The sequence below is a fragment of the Corapipo altera genome, unplaced genomic scaffold (genome assembly GCF_003945725.1).
Source record: "Corapipo altera isolate COAL_440 unplaced genomic scaffold, ASM394572v1 56, whole genome shotgun sequence".
Classification (NCBI taxonomy): Eukaryota; Metazoa; Chordata; class Aves; order Passeriformes; family Pipridae; genus Corapipo; species Corapipo altera.
In genome coordinates, this window is record NW_020884896.1 from 6,134,316 (window position 1) to 6,159,933 (window position 25,618).

General features: G+C 43.8%; 1 protein-coding gene across 2 annotated transcripts in view; it reads left to right on the forward strand.

Moving 5' to 3' along the window:
• The window catches only part of SUFU (SUFU negative regulator of hedgehog signaling), a 98,522-nt gene that overhangs the window by 54,101 nt on the left and 18,803 nt on the right, over positions 1 to 25,618 (forward strand). The window contains exons 5-10 of one of the 2 annotated variants that reach the window (XM_027647906.1): positions 544 to 629; positions 2,739 to 2,811; positions 7,418 to 7,574; positions 9,017 to 9,128; positions 19,628 to 19,762; positions 21,194 to 21,332. In XM_027647906.1, the coding sequence (XP_027503707.1) occupies positions 544 to 629; positions 2,739 to 2,811; positions 7,418 to 7,574; positions 9,017 to 9,128; positions 19,628 to 19,762; positions 21,194 to 21,332 (702 nt within the window). The remainder of the gene's footprint in view (positions 1 to 543; positions 630 to 2,738; positions 2,812 to 7,417; positions 7,575 to 9,016; positions 9,129 to 19,627; positions 19,763 to 21,193; positions 21,333 to 25,618) is intronic. The other variant, XM_027647907.1, reaches the window with a different exon arrangement.

The following is a 25,618-nucleotide window of genomic DNA, read 5'->3' on the forward strand; positions in this document are numbered from 1 at the left end:
ATGTGGTGTGTAAGCAGCTTTACTTTATGGTGCTGGGTAAGATGTAACCAGTCAGCAAATTGAGTTGGTCAAGGATTTTATGAGCACCAAAGCAGTCCTGTATGGCAGCAAGTCCCTTGCCTGGTTCCGATTGCTCGTGCATTGGCTCCTAGCAGTTGGCTGAAAGAGCAGTGTTTGCATGTGCTCAGACCCTAACCTGTCTTGCTCAGTCCTGTCTTGTGTGGACTAGATTGAAAAGTCAGAGCAGGCTAGTGTATAAACCCTGATTTGTCACCAGACCATCCTCATAGTTAAGCTCACACATGCTGTGAAAGATTGTTACGTGACTGAGGTGCTTCACAGGGTAAGTGTAGAGAGAGCGTAAGGAATTGCAGAATCCCACTGTTGTCTCAGACTCCATTTGTCCTCACTCATCTGGTTAGATTAAAGAAATGGCACTTCTCTGTATTTGTACTGTTTGATCTAGTACCATGTGGTATATTTTCTCTACAGTTCTTGCATGGTTCCCATCCAATTTAGTATCTCTGTTTGTATTTATTCCAGATTGTTGGGGTTTGCACGGAGGAACTGCATGCGGCTCAGCAGTGGAACGGTCAAGGGATCTTGGAACTGCTTCGGACTGTCCCAGTGTAAGTGGTCATGTAGCCCATATAGGGGAGCATTTCCATAGAGAACAATTCAGTTGTTTATTTTTATTAACAGTCTTTAACTTGTTGATGACACTTATTTAATCTGTGCTGTAGCAAGAGATGGGAATTCATTGCAAATCTGTTCTCACGCACAGACACTTAGATGGCAAATTAATGCATGTGGAAGTCCACATGTTCAGGGTGAAACAGAATGAGGTCTTGAAAGCTTAATTTCCTCCCTCTTATGCCTCCAGGGTTTTCTCATTGGTTCTTCCTGAGAGAGCTGGGATAACTGTTACTGGTGACCTTTCTGTGTAGTTCAAAAGAAAGGAAGGAGAGGGTCTGGCTTACAAAGCTTGGGTACTGTCTGAAAGTGAGAAAGTCACACTCAAGCTGGTCCCACTCTTGGTGGGCCAATTTGCAACAGGAGGAGCATTCATGCAAGTGAAGTTCATTGTTTTACCATGGGAGAAATAACAAAGATGCTGTTGGGTTATGGAGGAGATGGGTTTTAAATGGTAAATGATATGTTGATGCTTTATTGGGTGCCAGGTTGCAGCTAAGCCTTTTTGGCTTGCAGGTGTTTTGTTTAAATATTATTAAATTTAGTGGAAGTTGTTGCCATGTGATTGTAGCTCAAAAGACATTTTTTTAAACAAAATACTTCTGTATGTGTGTTTTTGGGCACAATAGTACACTCTCTAGTGTCACAATAGCCTTGAATTGATTGATTATTTGGAAAAGCTGGACTTCTTAAACTTGAACTTTTCCCTTTTTAGGCACAAGTGCCGATAATTCATGCAAATGCCCTAGAGTAGAGTGTATTTGTCCAGCTGCAAGCTTTGTTTCTGGGTCCCTAAGACAATAAACACTTTCTGAAGCTCCCTTGGCTCCTCTAAGTCAGTGCAGATATAGCACCCCTCTCCTCAGTCTGTTCTCATGTTGGGTTTTGGCTTTTGTGCTGTGGTACAAGCACCTTTCCAAGGATAAAATAAGTCTCAAATGTGCATGATTTGAAGGCAAAGATGCAAACTACTAAGCCATTGATGTGGAGTCAGGGTAAAATTCTCTTGCATCCCAGTGAGGAACTGAAGCAGGTCACACCTCTGCAGTTAATAATTCACAGCTTCCAAAGTGATGTGAAAAAAGAGGGGCTATCAATGCATCTGAAAAACTATAAAACATTAACTTTTCTTGCTCCCACTCTAAGTGCTTTAGGAGACTAACACAGACTGGGCCAGAGGAGGGGGCTTTTGACTGCAATAACAAAGTGTCTCATGAAAAAAATGAATTTTTTTATGGCAGTTCCAAGAGACTTAAGTTTTGACTTCAAATGAAGAAAGCACCATCTAGGGCTGACTTCTGCAGTCTGGCTGCACTGAAACCCAAAGCAAAGTCTCCTAGTAGTTCATCTTCACAGTAACCTGTTTTCTATCACCTTTGTCAGGAAACATCTTGACCCTTCCAACTTCTGTTGCTAATGAAATGAAAACAAAGATTTTCCTGAACTATCTGAGTACGTGGCCATTAAGTACCAACTGAGCAAAATGCCTTTTGCAAGGGTATTTATCAGAGCAATAAACTCTTTATGGTACCAAACTTGACTGACGATCTCGGCAAAAAGTGCAGTCCCACTGGGACCCTGCTCTATCTTTAGATACATAATAGAGGTATAAATCTTGACCTCATGCCTTGCCTATCTGTCTTAGACCCAGGCTACACTGGACTTCTCAGTCCCAATTCATTTACCTGTAAAGATTAAAACCCAGCTCAGTCTTGTATGACTAAGTTGGCCTGCACAGGGCATGATAACCTGTGCCAGTCCTGACTGCTCTGCAACTTTTGCTGGTGCCAGACACTAAGCAGATTAACCACTAGGTCATGGAGGGCTTTTATTAAGTATTAAGTAATTTTATTAAGTATTTGGGAAATGTAAAGGGTAAATGCATGCTATGGGAGGTATATACAGCATAAAGGGTCTTCTAGGTTTGTTTTAAGCTTCCTGTCTTCCTTCCGGTACAGCTCCACTCTGAGGACCCTGTTGGGGAGTTCTAAGGACTCTAAGGAGCTAAAGGACTTGTTTGGTTCATTATCTGTCTTTCTTTGTAGAGCTGGAGGCCCCTGGTTGATAACAGATATGAGAAGAGGGGAGACAATATTCGAGATTGACCCACATCTGCAAGTATGTCTTTAGTTTGTAAAATGTCGTGTCTTTTTTAGTAGCCAGAGAGAATTGGTTTAATGATATACAACAGTTCTATTATCTTCTCTAAAGGTGCTTTGATCTTCTCAGTGTTTTCAATAATCCTGTAAAAGTCCTAGAAACTCTTTTCCCTCTCAGAGGTGGTTCAAGAGAACACATGTCCAGCCCTAGGTGGATGGCGGGTCTAGGAAAAAAGTTAGAGAAGGGAGACCAGGAAAACAGAATCTCCTATGTGAAACAAATTGGTAAGATTTGGACTGGATGTTTTAGAAAGGAGGAAAATAGAAGATGACAGAACATAGAAAAATAAAATATTTTAAAATGGTACATCAGGAAATTCCTCCTTTCTTTTATATGCAAGCATGAGGTGATATAACATACAAAAAACTCAAACCCACCTAAGTCCTATTTTTTCACAGTAAATGTGATAGTGTTGCTTATTCCCATAGGATGACACCTGAGGCCAAGTAGTTAGTGTGGTCTGAGAAATAATGGGAAGCCAAAAGTATCACATGCAGTTATTAATAATCCATGCAGGAAGAAATACTGAACCTTCTTCTTCAGAGTTCAAGTTAATTTCTGACATTTAAAGATCAGAATAGGACCTCTATGGAGAGGTTACTCTTCTGTGGACTTCTATGTATTTAGGGGACAATTCTGCATCCCTTCAGCGTAGTTATGGTACTGGAGTACATGGGTCACAGGCAAATCCAGTGTGGTGCTGGCCGTGTTTCAGTGAATCACTGAGTATTTGCCTTTAACAGAGAACTTATGGCTTAGCCTGGTAGGGCACGTGCATATGTGCACATTTTGTACAAGCTATTGCGTTTGCTCATGGTCTGCATGTCTGCATCTGATTACCCTCAGTTGCCTCACAACATCTTTTATTTTGAAAGCTTAAGAACAAAACCAAATTCTACTTTTACTGTTTTTAAGGACTTGTTCCTCTAAAATAACCCCAGTCTGAGAAACACAGGAAAAAAATGTTCAGCAAATGTTCCACAATATGGGAGCTAATACAACTGCAAGACCCATAAAGTTTTTAGGCTCTTCAAAACTTTGCCCTCTCCTCTCCTGGAGGTGTTTCTGTTCTCTGCACGCTGGTGATTCCTAATGATAACAGGGTTTTCTTCAATTTACTGTAAATGAAAAATAGCTCAGCTTACTGGAATCTGAGTCAGCCAAGGCAAGTTAAGGCAAATGAAGAGTACCTCTGCCTCACCAGTGCGTCCTGCTGCTGAAAGCTGCTATGTCTGTGGTCCTTCCGTACTTCTTCACACTGAAGACATTCCTGTTTCTGTTCTTGCTTGCCCTTGCAGAAGTCCATATGTGCAGGTGTGTGTGTGCACACCTCCTTCCTGTTCTGCTGCCGCAGCCCCTGGGAATTCATAGGGCAAAACCCACTGCTGGGTCCTGCAAAGAGCCTTTGCTGAGTGCAGGGAGCAAGGCTGTGCCAGGCTGGGTTCAGCCACTTCATGTGCCTCCTGCTCTAATTAGTGGGGAAAGAATAAAGTGTTATTTTCTTAGTGGTGGTACAGGGTGTGTGAGACCAGAAAGGCAGCAGTGGAAGAGAGGTGGAGGGAAGGGAGGGAGCAGGCAGAGAAAATGGACAACTTTCCCGGAGCCAGCAAGCATGTTGTCTGCCTGGGAAGCAGGCAGAGCTTGTTTGGAGGTTGCATTGTCTCTTGTGGGAATTGGTTGAGGCCTAAACCCAGCCCTGGCAGCAGCAGCTGTACTTTCTGTTCGGAGTTGCTGAGAATGGATCCCAACTAAGATGTCATCCCAGGATGTCGGCAATTAACACTGTGGCAAGGGCTGGCTGTTTTCTGTTCAGCCAAGGCTTCCCTGTAGGCCATTCAGATTTCTCTGGCAGCACTGTCAAACAATCCCTGTCAGTCCCCAGCTCTGCACTGATTCTCAGTGCTTTGCTTCTGTTTAACAGATATCTCAGAAGAGAATAAAGCTGATTTGAATTTCCTGAGTTGTGGTTGCTGCTCTGCGGGTCACACTGCAGTGCTCTGGCTCGTTTAAAAAGGGATCAATGACTTATAAGAGCCTCAGAGCATCCCTCCCACATGCTGAGAGGAAAATAGGACAGAAACATCCTTTGAGGAAGGAAAAGAGCTGAACCTCCTTTGCCCTGGGCTCCTCCAACCTCCTGCTCAGGCTGCCCTTTCAAGGGAAGAACAGCCCCTCAGTCCAAGCAAATCTTTGCTGGCTAAAGATGGGGTAAAACTGTGAATTGCCACAGATGAATCTGAGCTGGTTGGGGTTATTTTGGACTTTTCCCCCTTCAACATCAATACTTGCAAATATTATAAAACAGGCATGCAAATCAGGCTGCCTTAAGCCAGCTCGTTTCCATCAGCTCCCCTTGATCTCCAAGGGATGCCAACAGAGCAGCACTTCTTCCCCTGAGGAAGTGCTCTGCAAGCCAGCTGAGCTGCAGATGAGAGTCCCTTTCCCCCTCCCCGAGGCTGTGCTCACTGTCCGCAGGGCCCAGCTGTGGCTCTGAGTGGGGCCCTGGCTGCAGGGATGGAGGAGCAGGTCCCACCAGAGCCTCAGGGCCCTCTGGGCTCTTCTGCTCCCTGCTCAAGGGCAAGTTTGGTGGCTCTCCCATGCTTCCCCTATGACTGGGATGAAAAATAACAGTGCTGACAAGTTACACCCACCCATGCCAGCTGATCTGGGTCCTCACAGAGCACTGCAGAGGGCTCCCGGAGGAGCCACGTGCTAAATCTCACTTAAAGCATTGTTTGCATATGTAGGAACGGATGTATTTTTATTTCTTTTTCCACAACTTCTATTTCTGGGTGATACAACTGATTTCATATTTAGGATATAACAAAAGAAAATCCCAGCAGATTTATTATTTCTCAGATTTTCCTATTACGCGTTCAAGAAGTCAGTTTCCCCTGACGCCGGAGGAAGATCCTGACAAGGAACAGTCTTTCAGGGAGAGAGACGGAAGGAAGGCAGTCTTTTGAATGCTTAAGTCTAAGTCAAGACTGCTCTGGTCCTGCCCCCAGCCACAGGCTCCTGCCTCTACTTCTGGGCCAAAGAGTGGGTTCTGGGAGGTGATCCAGGCGAAAAAAAATAAAGAGTTGGCTCAAGGAAAGGGGTAGGAGCACATGGAGGAGGGTGGGACTGCAGTCACTGCAAATTACATCAACTTAAACCGCTGTGCAACCACACCCTGAGTGCCTGTGCTTATCTTTGAGCTGCTCAAATCCTTTCTTGAATGATCACAAGAACAGGCCATGCTCTTCCTAGGGCAGAGTGTGCACAGTTGGGCAAGGGGGGGGAACATATGTGGGTTTAGTCTGGAAACTTTCTTAGGGAACAGATTTTGCAAAGCACTGAATACTCACAATGTCTCATCTCCAGTGGCAAGGTCAAGCTGGAGAGTAGTAACATGGAGCATTGTGTGTAACACAGCTCTGCTCTCTCCTCAAATCTTCAACATTTCTTGGGGCTTATTGCCTGTTTTGAGGTGACCAAGATGTATGCAGAGAGATGGAGGTCTTGCTGGTGCCACTGAGCAGTACCAGAAGAGATACCCCTTCAGAAAAGGGGGAAACAATCCAGGTTGGTTTGGAGCCAGGGAAGAGGTGACAGCGGTAAGAGCCTGTCCTTGGTGAAGCTCAGCCCCGAGTTTGTTCAGCTCAACATTACCCCCTTGTGGGTCACAGGTGGAAAATCAGACTGATGCCAGTGTCCAAGCAGGTGGTGTCCTGTGAAAGTTTTGGCTGTAGTTAGGGCAGCCTTGCAGATGCACGTCGTGGAGAAAATGCCTGGTGACTGAGAGCATCCAACTGCTTGTGGTTGGTATGTGACACTTTCCGACGCCCAAACGCTAGTTATGTGCTTGGAAAGTCCAGCTTGTGAGGGAGGGAGTTCGTTTATTTGCCAATAGAGAAAGCTATGCAAAAGCTTTGACATTGGGAACAAACCTGTATCTCCTTGCACATCCAAACCTGTACATTTGTCCTTTATGGGACACCCCAGCACACTGGAAAGCAGGGGCTGTCTGGGCAGTTTGCAAATGAAGAACCCTTGTGAATGATTAGTCTCTCCATGGGCTGTTTGCATTGTAGGACTCCTTGGTAAGGTTGAAAATAGAATCTAGTTTTAGTTATTCAGGGGTTTGTTGTCATTGACTTATAATAGATCAACTGCCAAGCTGTGCTTCATACAGGAGTGTGTAATGTAGTGTCTTAAATACTTTGAGTTGGTGTAAATCAGTGCTAACACTGAAAGAGGCAACCCTGTACACCCCAGGTTTCCACTTTTCTCTTTCCCTCCTTTGGGCCTGCCAGGGCCATGTAGTGAAGCAGTGGGTAAGGGGTGGAAGTTCAGATCAACCTGCTATGGAAAAGGTTTATTCAGTTCCGACCAGCTCCCAGATTTGGCTCCATGTGCAGTCACTGTTTGCTGACACAGCAAAGCACAGGGGCCACAGGGTGGAAACTGTCCACAAAGAGGGATCTGCAGGAGCTGCTGAAGGTTGGGCTGCACCATGGTAGGTTCCTGCTCAGGTTCAAGCCACACCCAAAAAAGTCTTGGTGTTTTGGATCTTTTCAAGCAGGAGAGAGTCGATAAAGGGATTGAGACAGATGGCTCAAACCTGAGTGGAGTGAGTGCCAAATGTGCCTGGGATGACCTCAGCCGGCCACCGGAGGATGATGAAGACAGCAGGAGCATTTGCATTGGGACACAGCCCCGGCGGCTTTCTGGAAAGGGTAAGATGTCCTGGGCCAAGTCACTGGCATGACCTTTAGGCTTGTTTTGTGGTGGGTCTGGGCAGTGCACTGAGTCATGCAGCATCTTCGAGTTCATAACAAACACCCAAGTAATTGGGAGGCTCAGTGTGTCTCAGGGGAGTGAAATGAATTTTGGTGTGGCCTCTTTGAGGAAGGCAGGAGAGAGGAAAAGAGATCCTGGCCTTGTTTTGTCTAAATGCTTTTTTCAGTTTTTAAGCAAATTGTAATCTGAATCTGCAAAGTTAAACTGAGCACTTGGTGAAACGAGGACTGTAAACACCTGCAAGGTGAAGCAATTGTATTTTCCCAGGTTTTGTTCCTTATTAACATTGTCACTTCTTGGGTGGCAAGTTGGACTGATTCTGCACTGATTCAGCTGAACTCAAGGCATTCTCGCAAATACGGAACTCTGGAAAGAAGAAATAAAATACAGTGGAGTTCCCCTTTGCAGTAAGATGCCCTCTTTGGGTACAGATGTCATAGCCATTACACTGACTTGAAATTATACATGTTACCTTTCAAATGGGTGAAGGAACATAAAATTTGCGGGCTTGAGATTTCTGGGAATTAACAACGGTTTGCACTGAAATGGTATCTTATTTGTTCTTTAGTCCACAGTAGAAATTATTTAAATGCATATATAGTTTCTTTTGGCTCCTGTGCAAATATTTTGAACTGCACTGGATCTAAAAAGGTGATTTTTCCTCAGTTTTGCAAAGGAAAAGCCAAAGACAGGTATACATGGTGAAATTTGCATATCCTTCAAAAAATTTTGAAATAATTTGGATATATTTTTGTCTACCCAATTCTCACATTTCTCAAAAAAATATGAGGAAACTTCTAAGAAAGGCAGGAAAGATCTCTATTGAAAGTATTTGGCCAGTAGACATTTTAGAAAAATGCAGAAGTAAAAAGACTGTATCTGAACTGCATAATTTGCAGCTTATTTTCAGACGTGCGCTTGAGGCTGAAGGTTACTCTGCATAAAATTCCCCTCTTTTGTGAATCTTGTTGTAAATTAATCAACAGATTTGTTTGCAAAGCCAATTGCAAAACCTTTCAAATTTTCATACACTCGTTTGGTAAAGGAACAAATTCCTGTTATGCCCAATGGGAAAAATGATTTCCGGTAGAAAGGCTTGGAAGTGCGAGGAGGTTCTGTGAGAGCTACAGAAACAGCAAACACCTTGCTCTCCTTGCCTGACATAACATCACAGCCCAAACCAGGAGAATTTAAACAGACTTTATAAAGTGAAATAACTCCTAAGGAAGTGCAGGAAGGGCAGTTAAGTATTAACCCTTAGCATCTCTTCATTTCTTTTCTGAAGGGGAAGAGTTTAGATGAAACACACCTGATATCTCCTCATGTCTGTGATGTTTCTGGGGACTCTAAACTATGTTAAAAAAATTTCTCTTTGCAGATACAGAGCAAATCAGGGAGACTTTGCGGAGAGGGCTTGAGATTAACAGCAAACCTGTCCTACCTCCAATCAATGCACAAAGACAGAATGGGTTGAACCACGACCGAGCACCGTGAGTTTCACCCTACACACTCAGTGGCAGAGGGAAGCTGAAGAGCTCAGCATGGCAAACAAAGTTAAAGCCGGGTGGGAAAAGACTTGGCAAGGGGAGAGGGAAGCTACCAGTGAATGCTTGCAAAGACTGAGGGAGAAGAGTTGTTCAGGTTGGATTAATGGGCTAGTACTCAGGAGTGCAGCTTTTGAGAGGCATTTTGGACAAACCTTGCAAATGCGGAGTGGCTCTGACTGTTCTGTAGAACCTGCTGTTCACAGCGTACTATATTTGAAATCAGATTGGAATGATCCCTATAAAATGGACCATGCTGAAAAGGGCTACAGCATCCAGAGCTAGGTGGCATAGATGACTGCTGGTATTTTTGCCTGAGTATATTGTTTTCAAGCTCAAACTTACAAACCTTTTGGTTAAAGTGTTGACTTTTTTTTTTTTTCAAGTGACTTTGATCTTGCCTTGCTGAAACAGGTGTTCTGTCAGTAATTACACGTCGATACCACCCTGGTCTCTAATAGTCTGTAGTCTAACGGGTGATTTAAGTGGGACTAGGTGGACCTGTAGATCTCTCATTTGTAACTTTTGAATACAGTGAATCTATAGGAAATTACCTGCGATTTCAAGCCATCTGTAGTTTCTGCACTTCTGTGTTTCTGGGTTTCTCCCCTTCTCCTCTTAGGCTTCAGTTGCTGGTGAAGTGTTTTCCCATCAATTTTAATAGTTTCACCTAAATGATACAGAAAGACATACATCTTTGCTGCACTCCTTCATCTTGTCATTTCCTTTGGTTTCTTATTCTCTGATGAGTGTTTGTGCTTTCTTGTTCCAAGAGTAAAATCGTAATGAAATCAGCACTTTCCTGTAGTGCCAGGCAGGGACAATATTCTGCTCTGTTTCAATTCCTGTTTCATTCTTGATTCAAACATTTCATGAGAATATTTCTTGTAGTTGTCCTTTCTTGTTCCATTTTGTGGGTGACTTCTGATTTGCCTTATATATGAATTTTTCTGAGTTGCCTAATCCTTTGGGGGAAGTATTATATCAACTGCTGATGCTGTGTAATAACAACTAATATGAGATATTGTACTTATATAAAAAAAACTCAAGTGACTTTATTATTGCTTTAGGAATAATCTTACTTTTACTATATAGTAATGAAATTGAGCCAGATTCTGATCTGACTCAGGTTCTGAGTAGTATTTCCCTGCTTGAAGGTTGGTCACATTGGATCATTGGCTGGTCCCGCTGGCCACAGTGAAAAAAATATAAAATTATACCATCTGATTTGCACAAATCACACCCAGACTTGGAAGGCTCAAAAGTACTGGGCAGGATTTCTCACAGATGCTGGGCTCCTGCATGCATCTGCATGCCCGGTGTGACCTCTGAATCCACAGTGTTTGGGGATGACCAGAAACATTTCAGGTGCACATCAGGTCGAGGAGGCAGCTGATGGGTAAGCCTTAATGCTGGGAGGCTGTTGTTGCTTAGATAAGGGAGCTTTACGTTATTGAGGGTAAGATAAACAGAGATAGGCTTGAGACAGAGTGATGAAAGGTTAGCAGAGGTCTAAGATGAAGAACACAAATATTTACCTGGATTTTTAACTGTTCTGAGACAGAGAGGAAGGCAGGTCAAATTCAGAGCCTCATATCTGTGACAGTGCTCTTTGTTGCAAATCTCTCTTAACCTGCAGCAGCTGCACACCCACCCTACCTGAAGCCTGAGTGGTAGGAATGGCTGGTTCCCAGTGTTTGCCTCCTAGAAGATCAATACATTTCACTGAGGTCTATGGTTACCACGGGGGAAACTGGTAGCTACCCCATTTCTCCATAACAGCACTTCAGTTAAGGAAAGAGCTATCAGCTGTGTTACTCTGGTGATACTATTGGAGGGATAGGGGAGATCTCAACTTAAAACAGCTGTGTGTCCTAATACTTCCTTCCTCCATCTTACTGACTGCTTTGAGAGGAGTTTGAGAAAGGTCTTTTTTACTTTTGCAGTGGCTTCTCTTCTCAAATTCATGTAGCAGATACAATGGGACTTGTTAAATGCATTGACCGTACTGAAAGGGCTGGTTTGTTCTGGAAAGCAGTGTTTACTCACAACCTCTAACTAACTGGTACTGATGATTACCCTTACTGCAGCTAAAACTGATCAGTCAACACATTTTCCAGAGCAGTGTGATATAGATGAAGTAGAAGATCTTATTATGTCTCAGCCTTTCTTAATACACTGTCTCAGCATGTCTTATGCGTCTGAGCAAAATTGCTCAATGTGCTATTAAGTACAAGTGTATGATATGGAGACTCTCATCTCCAGCTGCTGCAGAGGAATGTAACTTATGAGCTCAGCTTTTGCATGCAGTAATGTATCTACGTCCATGTTCCCTATAGGTACCTACAGGGATAAAGGCTGAGACACGAAAGGCACAAATCCCAGAGCAGATATAACCATTTCATAGGACTTACGAGCACCTGAGATGAAGGATGGTTCTGCACGTAGATCTAGTCCTTCTGGTGTGATCCTTGCTTGGATTGCTTGGGCCCGGTAGGGCTGAGACTCAGTCCTGTCCTTCACTATAAATCTTGTGTAATCAAAGGCAAGTCATTTAGCTTCAGTTTCTGAATCTATAAAATGGGACTAATAACAATGTCATCTTCTTGAGGCACCACAAGGATAAATATGTTAACGATTACGAGGTGCTAGCTGATGGGAAGCAGGCTTGTGTGTAATCATATCCTGCACTGTACACACCAGACCATAAAATATCAAACCCGTGGTTCTTTGCAAGGGTCCTGTGAATAACTGGTGCATTAGAAGCTCTTTAGGAACTTGACAGAAATGCTCTGTTGGGGCATGGCAAATTGTTTCAAATCTGCTTTCCATAGGGAGCACTGCAGAACCCCAGGCTGTCAAATTTGCACCCAGCTGACATTAGGATGGTAAAGTCTGACACAGACTCTAATGGCTTTGTGCAGAAGAGGAATGTGCTGTTTATTTATCATGGGTTTGCAACCACCAACTGCTTTCCTAGTAGCTTTCTTCCCTTTCTTTTATCCTAACCCTACCACCCACACACAATAATCTATCAGGGCTTGAAGCAGACAACCTGTTCTGCATTCAGTGTCACTAAATAGTATCAGAAACACTCAAACTTTCAAATATTTATTTATATAAAACATAGAGGATCCAGATTCCATACAGATTTCTCAGTTTTTGTGTAGCTACAGTTTTCACCACTTATGCAAAAGCCTCACATTGTTTGGTTGCAGATAGGGCTTGATTCAGTGTTTTGGCTCCAGCAAAGCACATACTTACATGTAGCATGCATATTACCAGTTGTTCACTGTCCCAGAGCCCTAAAAAAAAGTTCCTTTGAGAAAAAGCTGGTTTCTGTCAAAACCCTGTTGGGCAGCTGTAGTACTTTGATTCATTAGTGTTATTACTGTAGACTGTGTAGCCCTTTTTCTCCTAAGGATATGAATAAAAGCACTCTTAAAGCTTAAAACTGCATCGGACATCTGTTTCTCAAAATGACTGTTAGCTCAGTTCATAAGCAGTCATTAAATCAGTTCATAGGTATTAAACAAAAGAACATGTAAATTAATCTTTGGAAACATGACTAATCATTTCAACCATAGGTAACCAAATACTGTCAATTACCTCTTGGAAAAATAAGGCGTGTATGAATACAAATGTGCTTTTCAGTGGCACATTATTTATTTCCTACGACCCATCAGCTTAGTAGGTGCCACTCAGACAGAAAGGCAAGGCTCCCAGTCTCCTGAGCCATTCAGGTTCACTCTTGTTGGATATAGAGAGCTGTTATCCATAGGGGATGTTTAAATGTCAGACTAAACACTGCTGCTGTTAAGACTTCAGAGGGCTGGAAGTTCCAGATGTCAAAGTTCAGTGACACCTGTGGAGTCTTGCTTCATTCATTATTTAATATCTTGATGTAATAATTTCTGGGGCTGAGTCTTTAGTTGTCCCTGGTAATTAGCTCTATGCTCTCCTGTGAGGTAGGTGAGTAGTATCTCCATTCTACAGATGAGGACAGAGGAGTTAATTTGCCGCAGTTGCCGTGAGAACTGGGGTTGGGATAGGGGAATTCTTGACCTTTTCTACCCCTCAAGGGTCCCCTTGATCATGCAGCATTGCTGAAATTGATGTTTTTCTGCCTCTTGGCTGACTCAGACTGTTCTACAGTGAGCTGAGACATGGAGTAGAAACCTAGAGCTAGCATACTGCATTACTGCACGTGTTGAAGCTAAAATTATCCGTAATTTTTGCATTTCATTGTGCCAGGATTCAGGTATTGCCCACGCACATCCCCAGTGTCTGAAGATGAGGTTTGAGTGATAGAAAAAGGTCTCCCAAGGTTGTATTACTTTGACAAGGCTTTTCCAGCATGTCTCTGCTGTTTATCACTCTCCTCCTTCTTAAGAAGGATCAAGTGGTGTGGTTGAATATACCTAATTCTCATATTTCTGTCTGGGATTTCCCAGGTAACTGTGCTTGTTGCTGGTCCCCTCATGCACTGTGATCATTCATCCAGGGACGCACAAAGACCTCAAATCCCATCTACATTCAACTTCCAGGCAGAAAGACAGGTTGAGTATAGGGAAACTTGAACATCTGGTAGCTCATATACCATCCAGCCCTGAACAGTTTGCAGCTGTGCAGGGAAATGGAGGCAGGCTCCGGGCAATCAGAGTAGGGACCAACCCTCCGGCAGGTGGGGCTGGCAGGACTGTCCTGGCAGTGATCTGCTGGAGCACTGCACCCTCAGCATCTCAGGTGCTCGTGAGAAGAAGGAGTTGTGTCACTCCGGAATTCCTCCCAGGATAACCCCAGACTGTCACACGGTGTGCCTGGTTTGGAGCACATGAGTAATAGTGGCACCACTTCCAGGACTGGAGTCCACTGCCCTTGTAGTTCCTCTGACATGGTAAATAGGGTGTGTGGATTTCTCCTGTCAGGGGGTAGCATTGGGTTAATGCACATTAACGAGCTCCATCTGAGCAGCATTTCTGAGGAAGCTCTGACAGTAATACCGAGATGTAGGTTTTGCTTCAAGACGAGTCTGCCCTTTGCTTCTCCCAGTTGCATTGGGTTTTGAATCTGCTTCACTTGGGTGGAGGGAAGCTGTTGTCTGTATAGCTCGTTTCCTGTCTTCAGTTCTTGGAGGCAAACTTTACATAAAGGGGAGCATTTCAGCATTCTCTGAAACAGTCTGGTTCTGGCCAGGCTTTCTGATTCTGCAACCACTAAGCAGTAAGTTTCCAATCCAGTCCTGCTTATTTAGGCATGCTCTCTCATTGCAATGCCATTCAGTGGTGTCCTGCTTGAGTCAGGAATGCTGAATGGGGGGAGGCGATATACTTCAGGGAGTGTCTCTCAGCATGAGGCTGAGTGCTGGGTGACAAGCTTGCAAACTGAAAACGTAAATGTCTGGAAAACCAGTGTCAGTAGAAGTGCAGAGCAGTCACCATGCTAATAATTTGCACTCTTGCATAGCTTTCCCCATCTAAGAATCCAAAAGTGCTTTGCAAACATTGACTTAATCCTTGCAACACCCCTATGTGGAAAAATGTCTCAGTTTTACAGACGGGGAACCTGAAGCATAAAAGAGTTGTTTGACTTCACTCATGAGTCTGCAGGGTGCCAGTGGAACAGCCTAAATCTCTCAATCTCAGTTCAGCTGCAGGTCTTAGAACAGTCTGGCCCCTGCAAGCTCCGACAGTAATTATTATGCACCTTTCCAAAGGGATATGTGAGTGGCAAGGGGATTGTTACTACTGGCATTGTCCTTGCAGCCCTTCCATGCCAGGAAATGCACACAGAACATCGTCACCATCCTGTTTAACCAGGCTGAGGAGGAGCACCCAGATCTGAGCACTCGAGCCTTGTCCCAGTGTGACCACTGCAAGAGCTGTGTAACCGTGTCCTCCCCAGTTCTGCACTTGCCTCTGTGTGTTCGTGACGTGCTGTAACTCTGTGTGCCAAGATGCTTAGGGCTCTTTCCCACAACTGCTGGTTTGCCCTTCAGGGGAAACTGTGGGAAAGACTCTGGAAGATTGTTGGCACTTAAATGATCTTTGACCATATCTTAGTGAGGGATTGAGGAGGTTTGAAATAGCCACGGTTGGAAAGGGAAGAAGGGCGGGGAAGAAAGAAAAAGTGGTCTGACCTTTCTCTCCCAGCTGTGTAAGCTTGCACTGATGGTTTGCATTTGCTAACTCACAGTGCTGGGTTTTATATGGAGGAAGCAAAGACCAGTGAGAGAAACTAACTTTGGTGATGCAGTGGGAACTCACTCCTACAAAGAGCCCCTGCCACGGCCAACTTCCAACAGCATATCCCTAGTGATTTTGGTACCTGAGAGAGTAGCTTGGAAATGCAGCAAAATTATGCTCCATGAGATCAAGTGCTCTGATCATAAAGTGAAATGCAAGTGCAAGAATAAATAAACCTTTCTTAATCCGATCAACCTGGTTATTCTTGAATCCCATAAAATAACTGCCAGTGGTTGCTTGAGAAGGGGTTGCTATAAACATGACTTAGAAGGAGGGGACATCCAAACTTTGTGCAATCCAGTGATTACATTGGCAATTTTCCAGGATCCCCACGGGCTGCTGTTAGTTGGCATAAAATGAAGCAGGTTGCAGCCACCCTCATCTTTAATACAATGAGAGGGCCCCCAGGAGGCTACAGGTTCCAGCGTGTGGCCTCTCACATTGAGAAGGGGCACAGCACACTGGGATGTGGATTATTCTCAGGCTCTTTCCTTGTTAACAGAGGTCTGGGGAAGCTGCAGGCCACACAGGACACCTTTGCAATGGTTTGACCACCCTTTCTTTCTCAAAAATAGAAAAAAAAATCAAATATGGCTTTGGTTAAGTTCATGTTAATCAGCATTCATGAGATTTAACAAAAAAACAGCAAACATAATTTCCTCCTGCTCTCCTCCACCCAGAAGCAGACTACTGGTAGAAACCAAAGCTGGAAAAAATAGTTGAAAGTCAGCTAAAGTCACCTTGGTAACTGCAGCAATACACTTGCCCAGAACAGGAGACATCAAAACCAACTACAAACAGCTTTAAAGAAACAAAAAGAATGTAATCATCTAAAGAATTAATCTGACAACTGCCCACGTTTACACCTCCCACAAGCCCCCAATCAGAGGGAAATGTGCTTTAATCTTCTCCAACTCCCCTCCAGTTTCACAAAACATGAGATGTGTAGTCCTTAAACTGGGGCATTTCCGGCATGCTACTTCCATTTAAATCTGCTGCCTTTCCTAATGCAGCAGCCCTGGCTTTTGCAGACTTGTTTTTTCTGGACACTGAGAAACATAAATTTTTTTGTGTGGGTTGGATGAAGTATTAAATCTGGAATAGACAAAGTTCACAACATTTTACGTGATAGTCAGCTAGATCTTAGTCATAACAAGTAAAACTCCACTGACTTTTGCTGCTGATTTATTTGGTGATGGGGTGGAGGAAGCAATGACTTACGGGTAACTGACAGTCGTAAAACCAGGCATGTTAGTGTTAAAAAGCAAACATTTTCTATGGTTTTTTTCTAAGTCTGAAAACTACAAGCTGTAGATGGCAATGTGTGTTACAACATGAGCTTTTTGTTAATAACAACCTAGAGGTCCTGCCAACCCTTCGCCTGGGCTATCATCCTTTGGAAGGGCCAGCACAAGGATTTCCAATTCCAAAGAGAGAATTTTGATTGTTCTTGCTGAGTCCTTATGTCATGCGACATGTTTCCATGTTTGAAAATGATGGCACTGTGGCCTCTTGGTGTGTTAAGTGCAGTCCACAACACGTAACTCTTGTTTAGAAAGGTATAGCTGAGATAAAAGGTTATTTGGTTTTTACTATTGAAGTTTCACCCTTAACTTTAAATATCTGAAATTGTGTGAGCTCCACTGCAGTGAAATAAGAAACAAAGGCTATTTTGGAAAAATTTTGTGAAAAGGATTAATACTTTCATGTAATTCAAAGTATTAACTACCATTTTGCTTCATCTTTTTGACAAGGGCTGGTTACATATTAATGTGAAGTCATAATTATTGACAGCCCTAAAGTCATGACAGTTCCGTTTGATAGTTATACATTAGTCAACATCTTCTCTTGAGCATGTAATGACAAACAGCATTTGCTGTTTTTAATAAGACTTAGAAAGCTTTGCCCCTTGCCTCCAGAATTGTCGTCATTCCTATTATTGCATTAACAACTGGAGGCTGTTTCCCCTCCGGACTGCAGCCCCATTGTAGCAGCTGTACTGGCTAGCATAGTGGAAACCTAAAAACCCACCTTCAGCTCGTGGGGGGGAGTTGCAACCCAGGAGTATGGGGAGCTGTCCTGCAGCTGTCTGTCCTGCAGAAGCATGAACCCACAGCTGTGTTATGGGACGCACCCGGAATGCTTAGGCAGTCCAGGTGAGCAGGGCAGCACAGTCTCTTGTCTGTAGCAATAACATTGCTGTAAAACTCCTAATCCGCTCTGGGGTGCCTAAGCTCTGGAACTGCATTTAGGAGTGCAAGCTTATGGCTTCCCTGAAAATCATGCGTTGCTAATGGCTGACCCTTTTGGTAGGGGCTGATAAATGAATGATTGGAAGCTGTAGACCACAGGCTGACTTTCCCACAGCTCACTGTGTATATAAGATCTGATAAGGAAGTTGAGACAAAGCTTAGCTTAAGGTCAACTGATCATTAATCAACTGTAACTGCACTTCTCAGGTAATCAGCCTGCAAAATGCTAGCCCACTCCACTCTTTGAAGACCCCACCTACAAAGAGCTGTAAAATGTTTGCTGAAGTAGATTAAACACAACTTTAAGTGCCACCTATGGACTACAAAGCATGTTGTGTCTTTGCTTCAGGGTTAACCCACTAAACTGATACTCTGCTGACTGTCAGTCCATCAGCCCACCCTGTGAATAAGCTCTGTCCTGACCTACTGTGTCCCTGCTGGATCCATTATTGCTCTTTTGTGTTGCTAGAGCAGAACATGGAACATGTTTTACAGTTTTTATCTTGCAGGGAGCTGAGCTCTGATATCTTTCTCCTGCATGTCTCTGGCCTGGCAATGCAGGCTTGCACCGTGAGATATCAGATTTTAGCTTGTTTCAGAGTGGGCGGCTCAGCTGCTTGGTGAAGGGCTCACCTGGGACTAGGTGACCTGACAGAAGCATCTGCACTTGAATTCACACTGAACTGCACTACTATGTGTGTGGTTGACGGGAGTAATTTTGGGACAACACTCCAAGGTAAAATCAAGTAAAGGTATCATCTAGGTCAGCTCACAAGGGTCAGGCTGTTTCTTTACAATCATTTCCAGATGTACATTAAAGATGGTTCAACTTGGATGGAGGAAGGATCCACACTTAAATGTTCCCAAATGGGGCCACAGCTTGATAGCCTTAATTGGCATTTGATATGTCTGGCACAATGGAGACACATTTCAACGTGGCATCTCAGTTCCCTCCTGCTTTCCCTGTCCCTCTCCTCTGATGATTCTGTACTATAGAAACTATCTTTAAAAAGTCTTACCTCTGTTAAATTCACATGGAATGCCAGGTGACAAAAAGATAAATCACATATCAAACACTTCACATCAGTCCATGTCATCCATAAAATTGTAACCCACCCTGTCCTTCATTCTTTGTTCTGTACTGCCAAGTGAGGCATCACACTGATGCTCTTTGAACATATAAAGTGTTTATGGTCAAGTATTTTGATATAGACCATTTTATTATCTAGAGGATTTTGTCTGGCAACATTCCTAATCATATAACAACATAACCTTTAGTCGTAGCTTCATAATATGCTGGTCTTGCAGAAATGAATGAATAAGAAAGCAAAGCTGCCATTGTCTTAAAGCAGCCCCACTTACAAGGGAAAACAATCTACTCGTCACATGTGGAGTCTGTCTTTTGGCTGTTGCACTTGATGCTGGTGGAAGCAGGGGATTCTTAAAACCTTTGGGTTGAACTGTGCGAAGGAATGATTTTAACACAATTGTAGGGATGCCACAGACCTCAAAGATATTTGAGCAAGGACACAAAGGACTGGACAACTCTTTCCTACAGACCACTGCCTGAAAAATCCTGAAGATAAAGCAAAAGCAGGAGGGAGGGCACACCTGTTAATTCTTCCAAACCATTTTATTGTGTTTGGGGGTTTAGGGAGTGTAGTTTTGCTCCAGTTCTTTCCAGAAAAAATATTTCTTTTGTACTGGAAAGGGATGCACCGTGTGTATGCATCAATTCAGATCCTAGATTGTCAAATCAAGGTGAAGAGCTGCATGCTGGGACTGGTAGTCTGAGGGAGGCTGTCTCTGTAGGGGTGATGAAAATTTAGATGTGTCTTCATAAGGTTGTTTCTGTTTCCTTCAATATTTGTAGTTGCACTGAAACACCGCAGAAATAGCACACAGCACTGGCATCCTGAATAAATGTGCATTTTGTCTCTTCTCTTAGAAGCCGTAAGGACAGTTTAGAAAGCGAGAGCTCAGCAGCCATCATTCCTCACGAGCTAATCCGCACAAGGCAGCTGGAGAGCGTACACCTGAAATTTAACCAGGAGTCCGGAGCACTCATTCCCCTCTGTCTAAGGTGAGTGAAGCTGTCTTCCCCCTCAGCTTGTGCTAGCATGCTGCTTTTGCCTTGTGGCATTGTTTCACCCTACAGACATGCGTGCAATGAGTCTGTAAAGGTCAGGGCTGACATATTTTGCCAAAACACATTGGAAACAGATGATTCTTTGCATGTGTGTTCATTATGGCAAGATTGTTTCTCATTCTTTTTATGTCCTCCAGTGTATTTGGAGTGCTGAAGCAGGACAGGGTTAGTATAGGGGGGTTTTTTATTAGTCTAATGCTAGCAACTGTGTGATAAAGAAGGGATGTCTTAACATACTCTGTCAAAAAAATCCCTTAACTTGTTAATTCTGACTTATGGACTCAAATAAGTGATTTTGCGAAGCCTGTTTCCAGTCAGTTTATCCTTACGAGTGTGTTTGTTAGACAAATTATGTCACATTAGTGAAGTAGCAAAACATTGCATGCATACTCTACACGTTGTCTTTCGAAGGTTCAGGCTGCCTTCTAGTTTTCCACAATTTCAGTCAGGAAATACCTGTGCAAGTGTTGTAGTCCTTAACATGAACTGTGGGGTAAAGACAAATGATTATAGGTGATTGAGTTACTTCAGCTTAATGAGTTACATGTTGGTAGTATCAGTTATCAGCAGCAGGTGCACACTTGCCTGTGCCTGTTGAGAAACCAATGGGATAGTTAATACAAACATATTTTATTTTACATCATAAATGTGTAAACAGCCTATCCTGATCAGTTACCACAGCTCAGCTGGCCAGCACTAACTCATCAACTGTGACTCTGTTAGGCACTAAATGTCTTACCTGAAGTTTTCCCTCTTGCATGTTAGCAGCCATGCATGCCTGTCACACATGCTCTCAGCCTAAATACCAGAGCCATGATTTTCCCTTGCATTGAATGAAAAAAACAGAAGGGATACTGTAGCTGGCCATGTATGTGTATTTTCTAGGCATGAGCTTAAGCAATACAGCTAACATTTGTCAAGCACCAGGGCAATTGATTACTAGGTATTGTCATAGTTAAGTTTGCCTCCAGCAATGAGCCTTCTTAGAAATGCATCTTCGCATTCCCACATGATGTGGAGTCGATTCTCTTCTGCAGTTTTCTTCTTACTGGCAGTCTCCTGCCCTTAGCTACGTAAGCACCTCATCACGGGGATAGGCATGCAGTGGGATTTAGATGTATTCTAGTTCTGTAACAAGGCCCTGAGATTAAGGAGAGAGATGAGGGGTAGCTCCCTGCCTCAGAAGGAGGCTTGTGACCTGCTTTTTGGAGAAAATCTTTCATATATTCCTGAAAAATTAACAGTTACTGCCTTCAAAGTGGTTTCCCACACTGATGGCAGAAAGTATATAGTGATGTATCTTCATCGTTGTGTTGAATGCTGTGCACACCCTCTCAATTCATGCACATATGTTTAATTCTCCAGGGGAAGGCTCTTACATGGACGGCACTTTACGTATAAAAGTATTACAGGAGATACAGCAATCACGTTTGTATCAACAGGAGTAGAAGGAGCCTTTGCTACAGAGGAGCACCCCTATGCAGCACATGGACCTTGGTTACAAGTGAGAAAGCCTCCTTCCTGTTTTTCCCCCTTCCTTCTTTACTGTGTCCTAAAAACGATCCTGCTGAGGGCTTATGTGACTTAAAAGTGTAACAAACCTGTATTTTCTGCTGCAACATCTCTCATAGCTCTTGCATAATAATTTTGGTAATTATGGACTCAAAAAATAATGGTGAAATGTTACTATTTGTATTAATGGAACTCACATTGATAAGCAGTGGCTGGAAAGTTCAAAAATCATCTGCGAATACAGTAGTGTCCGTTTCCTGGAGTCCATGGCAAACACTTTACAGGCTGTATTTATTCTTGATTTCTTCCAGAAAGGAATTTGGGGAGGCAGAGTGGAATGACCTAAACAAGAATGGAGCCAAAGCGGAAGAGCTAGAAAGCTGTGGGACTGTGATCCTACAGAGCCAAAATCTCAGTTAAACATCATCCCAAATGGGAGAGCAGCACAGAGAGCACTGTTTTGTTCAGTTTTAGCTCTTTCCTGTTGATTCTTTGACAAAAGCTCGTGATGGCTTGAAGCACCCACACATTTTCTGCACCCAGATGTTTTCAGTATCTCAGATTTTCTATGGAAAATCCCAATCTGCTTGGTGTTGAGGATCAGCCCTATGGAGCAGTGATGCACTAATGATACGACAGCATAGTGCTATTCTACCCTTGAATTTCTTCATGGTTATAAACATATTGCAAAAATAAAAAAGCTTGGAGGAATGTGTTAATGCAGAAAAGCCCATCTCTGAGGAACTATGTGTGCAGTATGTCTCTGCCTTCGCTGTCACTGTGGCAGTCCTACCTCCCCTTCTGTTTTGAAGGCAGGGGTTTGTTTTAGCATTGCAGTGTTGCAGTTTGCCTTCCAGTGACTTGTTTTTAAGGCTTTCCACAACCCATGTTCATATGTCTGGAGGACATCGTACCTTGAAAGCTGTATAACTTGTAAAGGAGCTGATCTTGGCCAGAAGCATCTCGTGTGTAGGGATTTTCAAAGAGCCTGTGTGCTTTGATTGTACTGACTGGAAAGTGCAACTCTCCTATAATGATTAACAGCAAAGGGTCAGGTTTAAGGGTGGGTCATTTGCTGTTGGTTCCTGTGCTTGCCAACACATGATACACAGGATCTTGTGACTGTGTTAACTCCAAACATGAGTGTTTGTTTGCATTTACATCACATCTCGAAATGTATTGATGTGTAGAGTAGTCAGGTAACCTGTAAACAGTGAAGAATGGCAATAATTATGTCACCATTCAGACATGTTAACCCTTATGAACCTGGTTGTTTTCATGCATGTTACTTTGGTGCTGAAAACTGTGTAAGATTTTTGGCAGAGGTGGAATGGAAAGGTGAAGAATTGCTGGCTCAGATGGCAGGGAGAAACAAGTTTCCTCACTTGTCTCCTACACGAGGTCAATGTATTAGATCTTCTTGTCTGGCAGGACCAGCTCTGGTCTTGGCCCCTGCCCTGTCCTGTTGAGTATGAAGGGGGACAGGCTGGGTGGGGGAGGAAGGGAGGCTGAAAGCAGCCTGGGACAACAGGAGTAGCACCCGGTTGTGAGATACATGTGGGAGTGTCTGAGGCTTTTGGCTTAGAACGCAATGGGAGGCTTGATCCATGCTCAGCAGTCCCTTGTGGTGTTGGGAGCAGGGGAGGGGGAGGTTCATGTGGCTTTACTTCAGAAGCAAAAGAAGTTGTGGTACATGAAATTTCCAAGGAGGCAAGCTGAGTTTGGTTTAGTCCGTTGCAGCCTGGGCTGGCTGAGTTGGCAAGCCCTGCTAAGCTTTCACAGCAAGGCCCAGAGAGGATTTTCCTCCTCCCTCGCTTGGGACCCCAGGCAAGTGAGGAGCTCCAAAGAGAGTTGGTGGCTGAAAGCAGATCACTGCAATGCAGGGGCTTTTTGCAAAGACAAGTAAATGGAGAAACTGTGGATAAGAGGAGACATGGCAGACTTTTTCTCCTGTGGACTTTTTCCCTATCCTAGGAGAGAAATAAGAGCCTGAAAAATCCCGACCTCGACTCGGCAGCAGCCAGAGGCTGACTTCTCTTGAGCCTGAGCTTTGGTGCAGTGAAAGCCCAAACCTGCAGACTAAACACAGTACCTCCTGTTTACATTTTGTGGGCTGGAGTGGAGTGTGTCCAAGGTGGGACAGGCTGGAGAGCTGCACCCGGAGAGCTGCTGCTTAGCCCCCGCTGCCCAGGCTGAGCAATGAGCTGAGAGTCACTGGGCTCCAGTGGAGGGTTAGCAGATGACAGGAGTTTGGCAGGTCCCAGCACCATTCCTACCAGACAGGTGTCCATATCACCACCACAGCTGGTACTCAGTGGGAACTGCTTTAGCAGTCTCAGCAGAAAAAGCAAGGAGTCATTCAACCACAGAGATTGTACGGCCCATTTGTATCAACAGTCTTTCCAGGTCACGTTTAAGGCATGTTAGCGGGGGAAGCCTGTCCTGCTGCTGCCCATGCTCTGGGGATGATTAGATTATTTCATTCTCCAGAACTGTCAAATTGGCACCTTTCCCAAGTACTTGGATTTTTTTTTTTCACTTAAGTAACATTTAATTAGTTCTAAGAAGCTAAATTCTATTAAAGGTCTAAGCATGTCAGGCTGGTTTATTTCTGAACTTCTTCCACTGTGTCATGTATTGTTGAATAGGGAAATTGCTTTAACTCAGAAATGTACAAACATATTCAAGAAGTCCTCCTTGTTAACACTAGACTCCTGTTTATATGCTAGTTACTGTGGCAAAGTCTCTGATGTGTAACACTTGCATTAACATTACACATGATCAAAGGCTTCAGCGGTTCTTTCTTCCACTCCCCCCAGTGGGGTGACAGCAGAGCCCCCACACTGCCTCCTAAGCACCTCTCCTCTCCTTTCCAAGGGGTAGATGTTCCAGATGCACAGGCAAAGACTGTGCAAGGGATGTCTGGCCCCATACTGGAGGGTTAAGGATGCGTATCATGCAGACAGACTCCAACACAAACTGCCCCACAGTGACATTCGTATTTGTGGTGGAGCGTCCAAGGTTCTTGGTCCAACGTCTGAGCTGTGCCAAGCATGCAATTCATCACAGATTGACCTTGTTTGTCTCAAAAACATTCCCAAAGCAAGGTGAGGTTGTGCGTGTATTCTCCCTCCCTCCCTTACTTTTGTTCCAACAGATGATAGAGACGCTGTGTTGAAATGTGTTACTGATCAAGCCCGTCCCAATAAAGTTGCCTGAGCCTTTAATACATATTAATATTATCCTGGGGTAGTTTGTGTCAAAGCCTGTCAGCATGCATCATCCTTTGGGAATTACCATCATTAAGTCTCCAGTGATGGGAGTCAGGACATGCTTCTGCAAAGCTCCTCTGCTTTTATGTGGAGCTCTCTGCCTGTCTAGCACAAAGCATGCTGTTCTCTCCTCCTGCCTTGCTCACCTGGACTGCTTACTCTCCCCAGAGGGGAGAAGGAGGTTTGTTTAACACTACCTTTAGATAATTTCTGCTCCTGCTGCTTTAGGCACTCATTGTTCTAGGGAAGAAGATGACACTGAAGTCTTTGATCATGTGCAGCGTACATGTTACGCATCAGATATTGCTGCAGACTCTGACATACGAGCCAATACAGTGCAATAAAAACAAACCTATAGTTAAAGAGTCCTTGTTAACTTTAAAATCTAGCACACAGAATTTAAGAAATATCTCTGCACTTTAGCCTTGCCCCTGTTACACGTGTATTTCAATACAATATCTAATTGAAGGATTACAGCTATTTTTAACAAAGCGTGCCTGCCTCATTCAGTGCACAGAGATGCAGTGTGTTTGGGGGACGAATCAGGAATGTGGAGTAAAGTAGGCTGTTGCATATAGGAATTCCACTTCATTTGTTTGTCAAAATTGGAAGGTGTGTAGTGAATGAGGCATCTAATTGCAGAAAAATCATGATAGTCTTACAGCAAAGCCTGTTAAATATTGCCCTGGAGAATTGGATCCTGTTTCTGCCTCTACTGCACTTTTCTTTCGTGATGCTATTCCAGTGTCTTAAGCTAAAAACTTCTCACCCGGCAAGGGAGTTTGTGTTGCTCATTTTCTAGATGCCCAGCTCAAGACCTGAGGTCTGATCTGTGTTCCCAGTGACAGGAGGAGGCCAGGAGGAACTCCCCTGCAGATATCCTTGTGACCCACAGGACTGGGCTGGAAAACAGAGATCTGCAAGTCCTGAGATGGGCACCCATGAGAAGTGGATCTTCAGATTCATTTTTCTCTTCACTGATTTTCCTATGTCTGTTCAGGGAGAC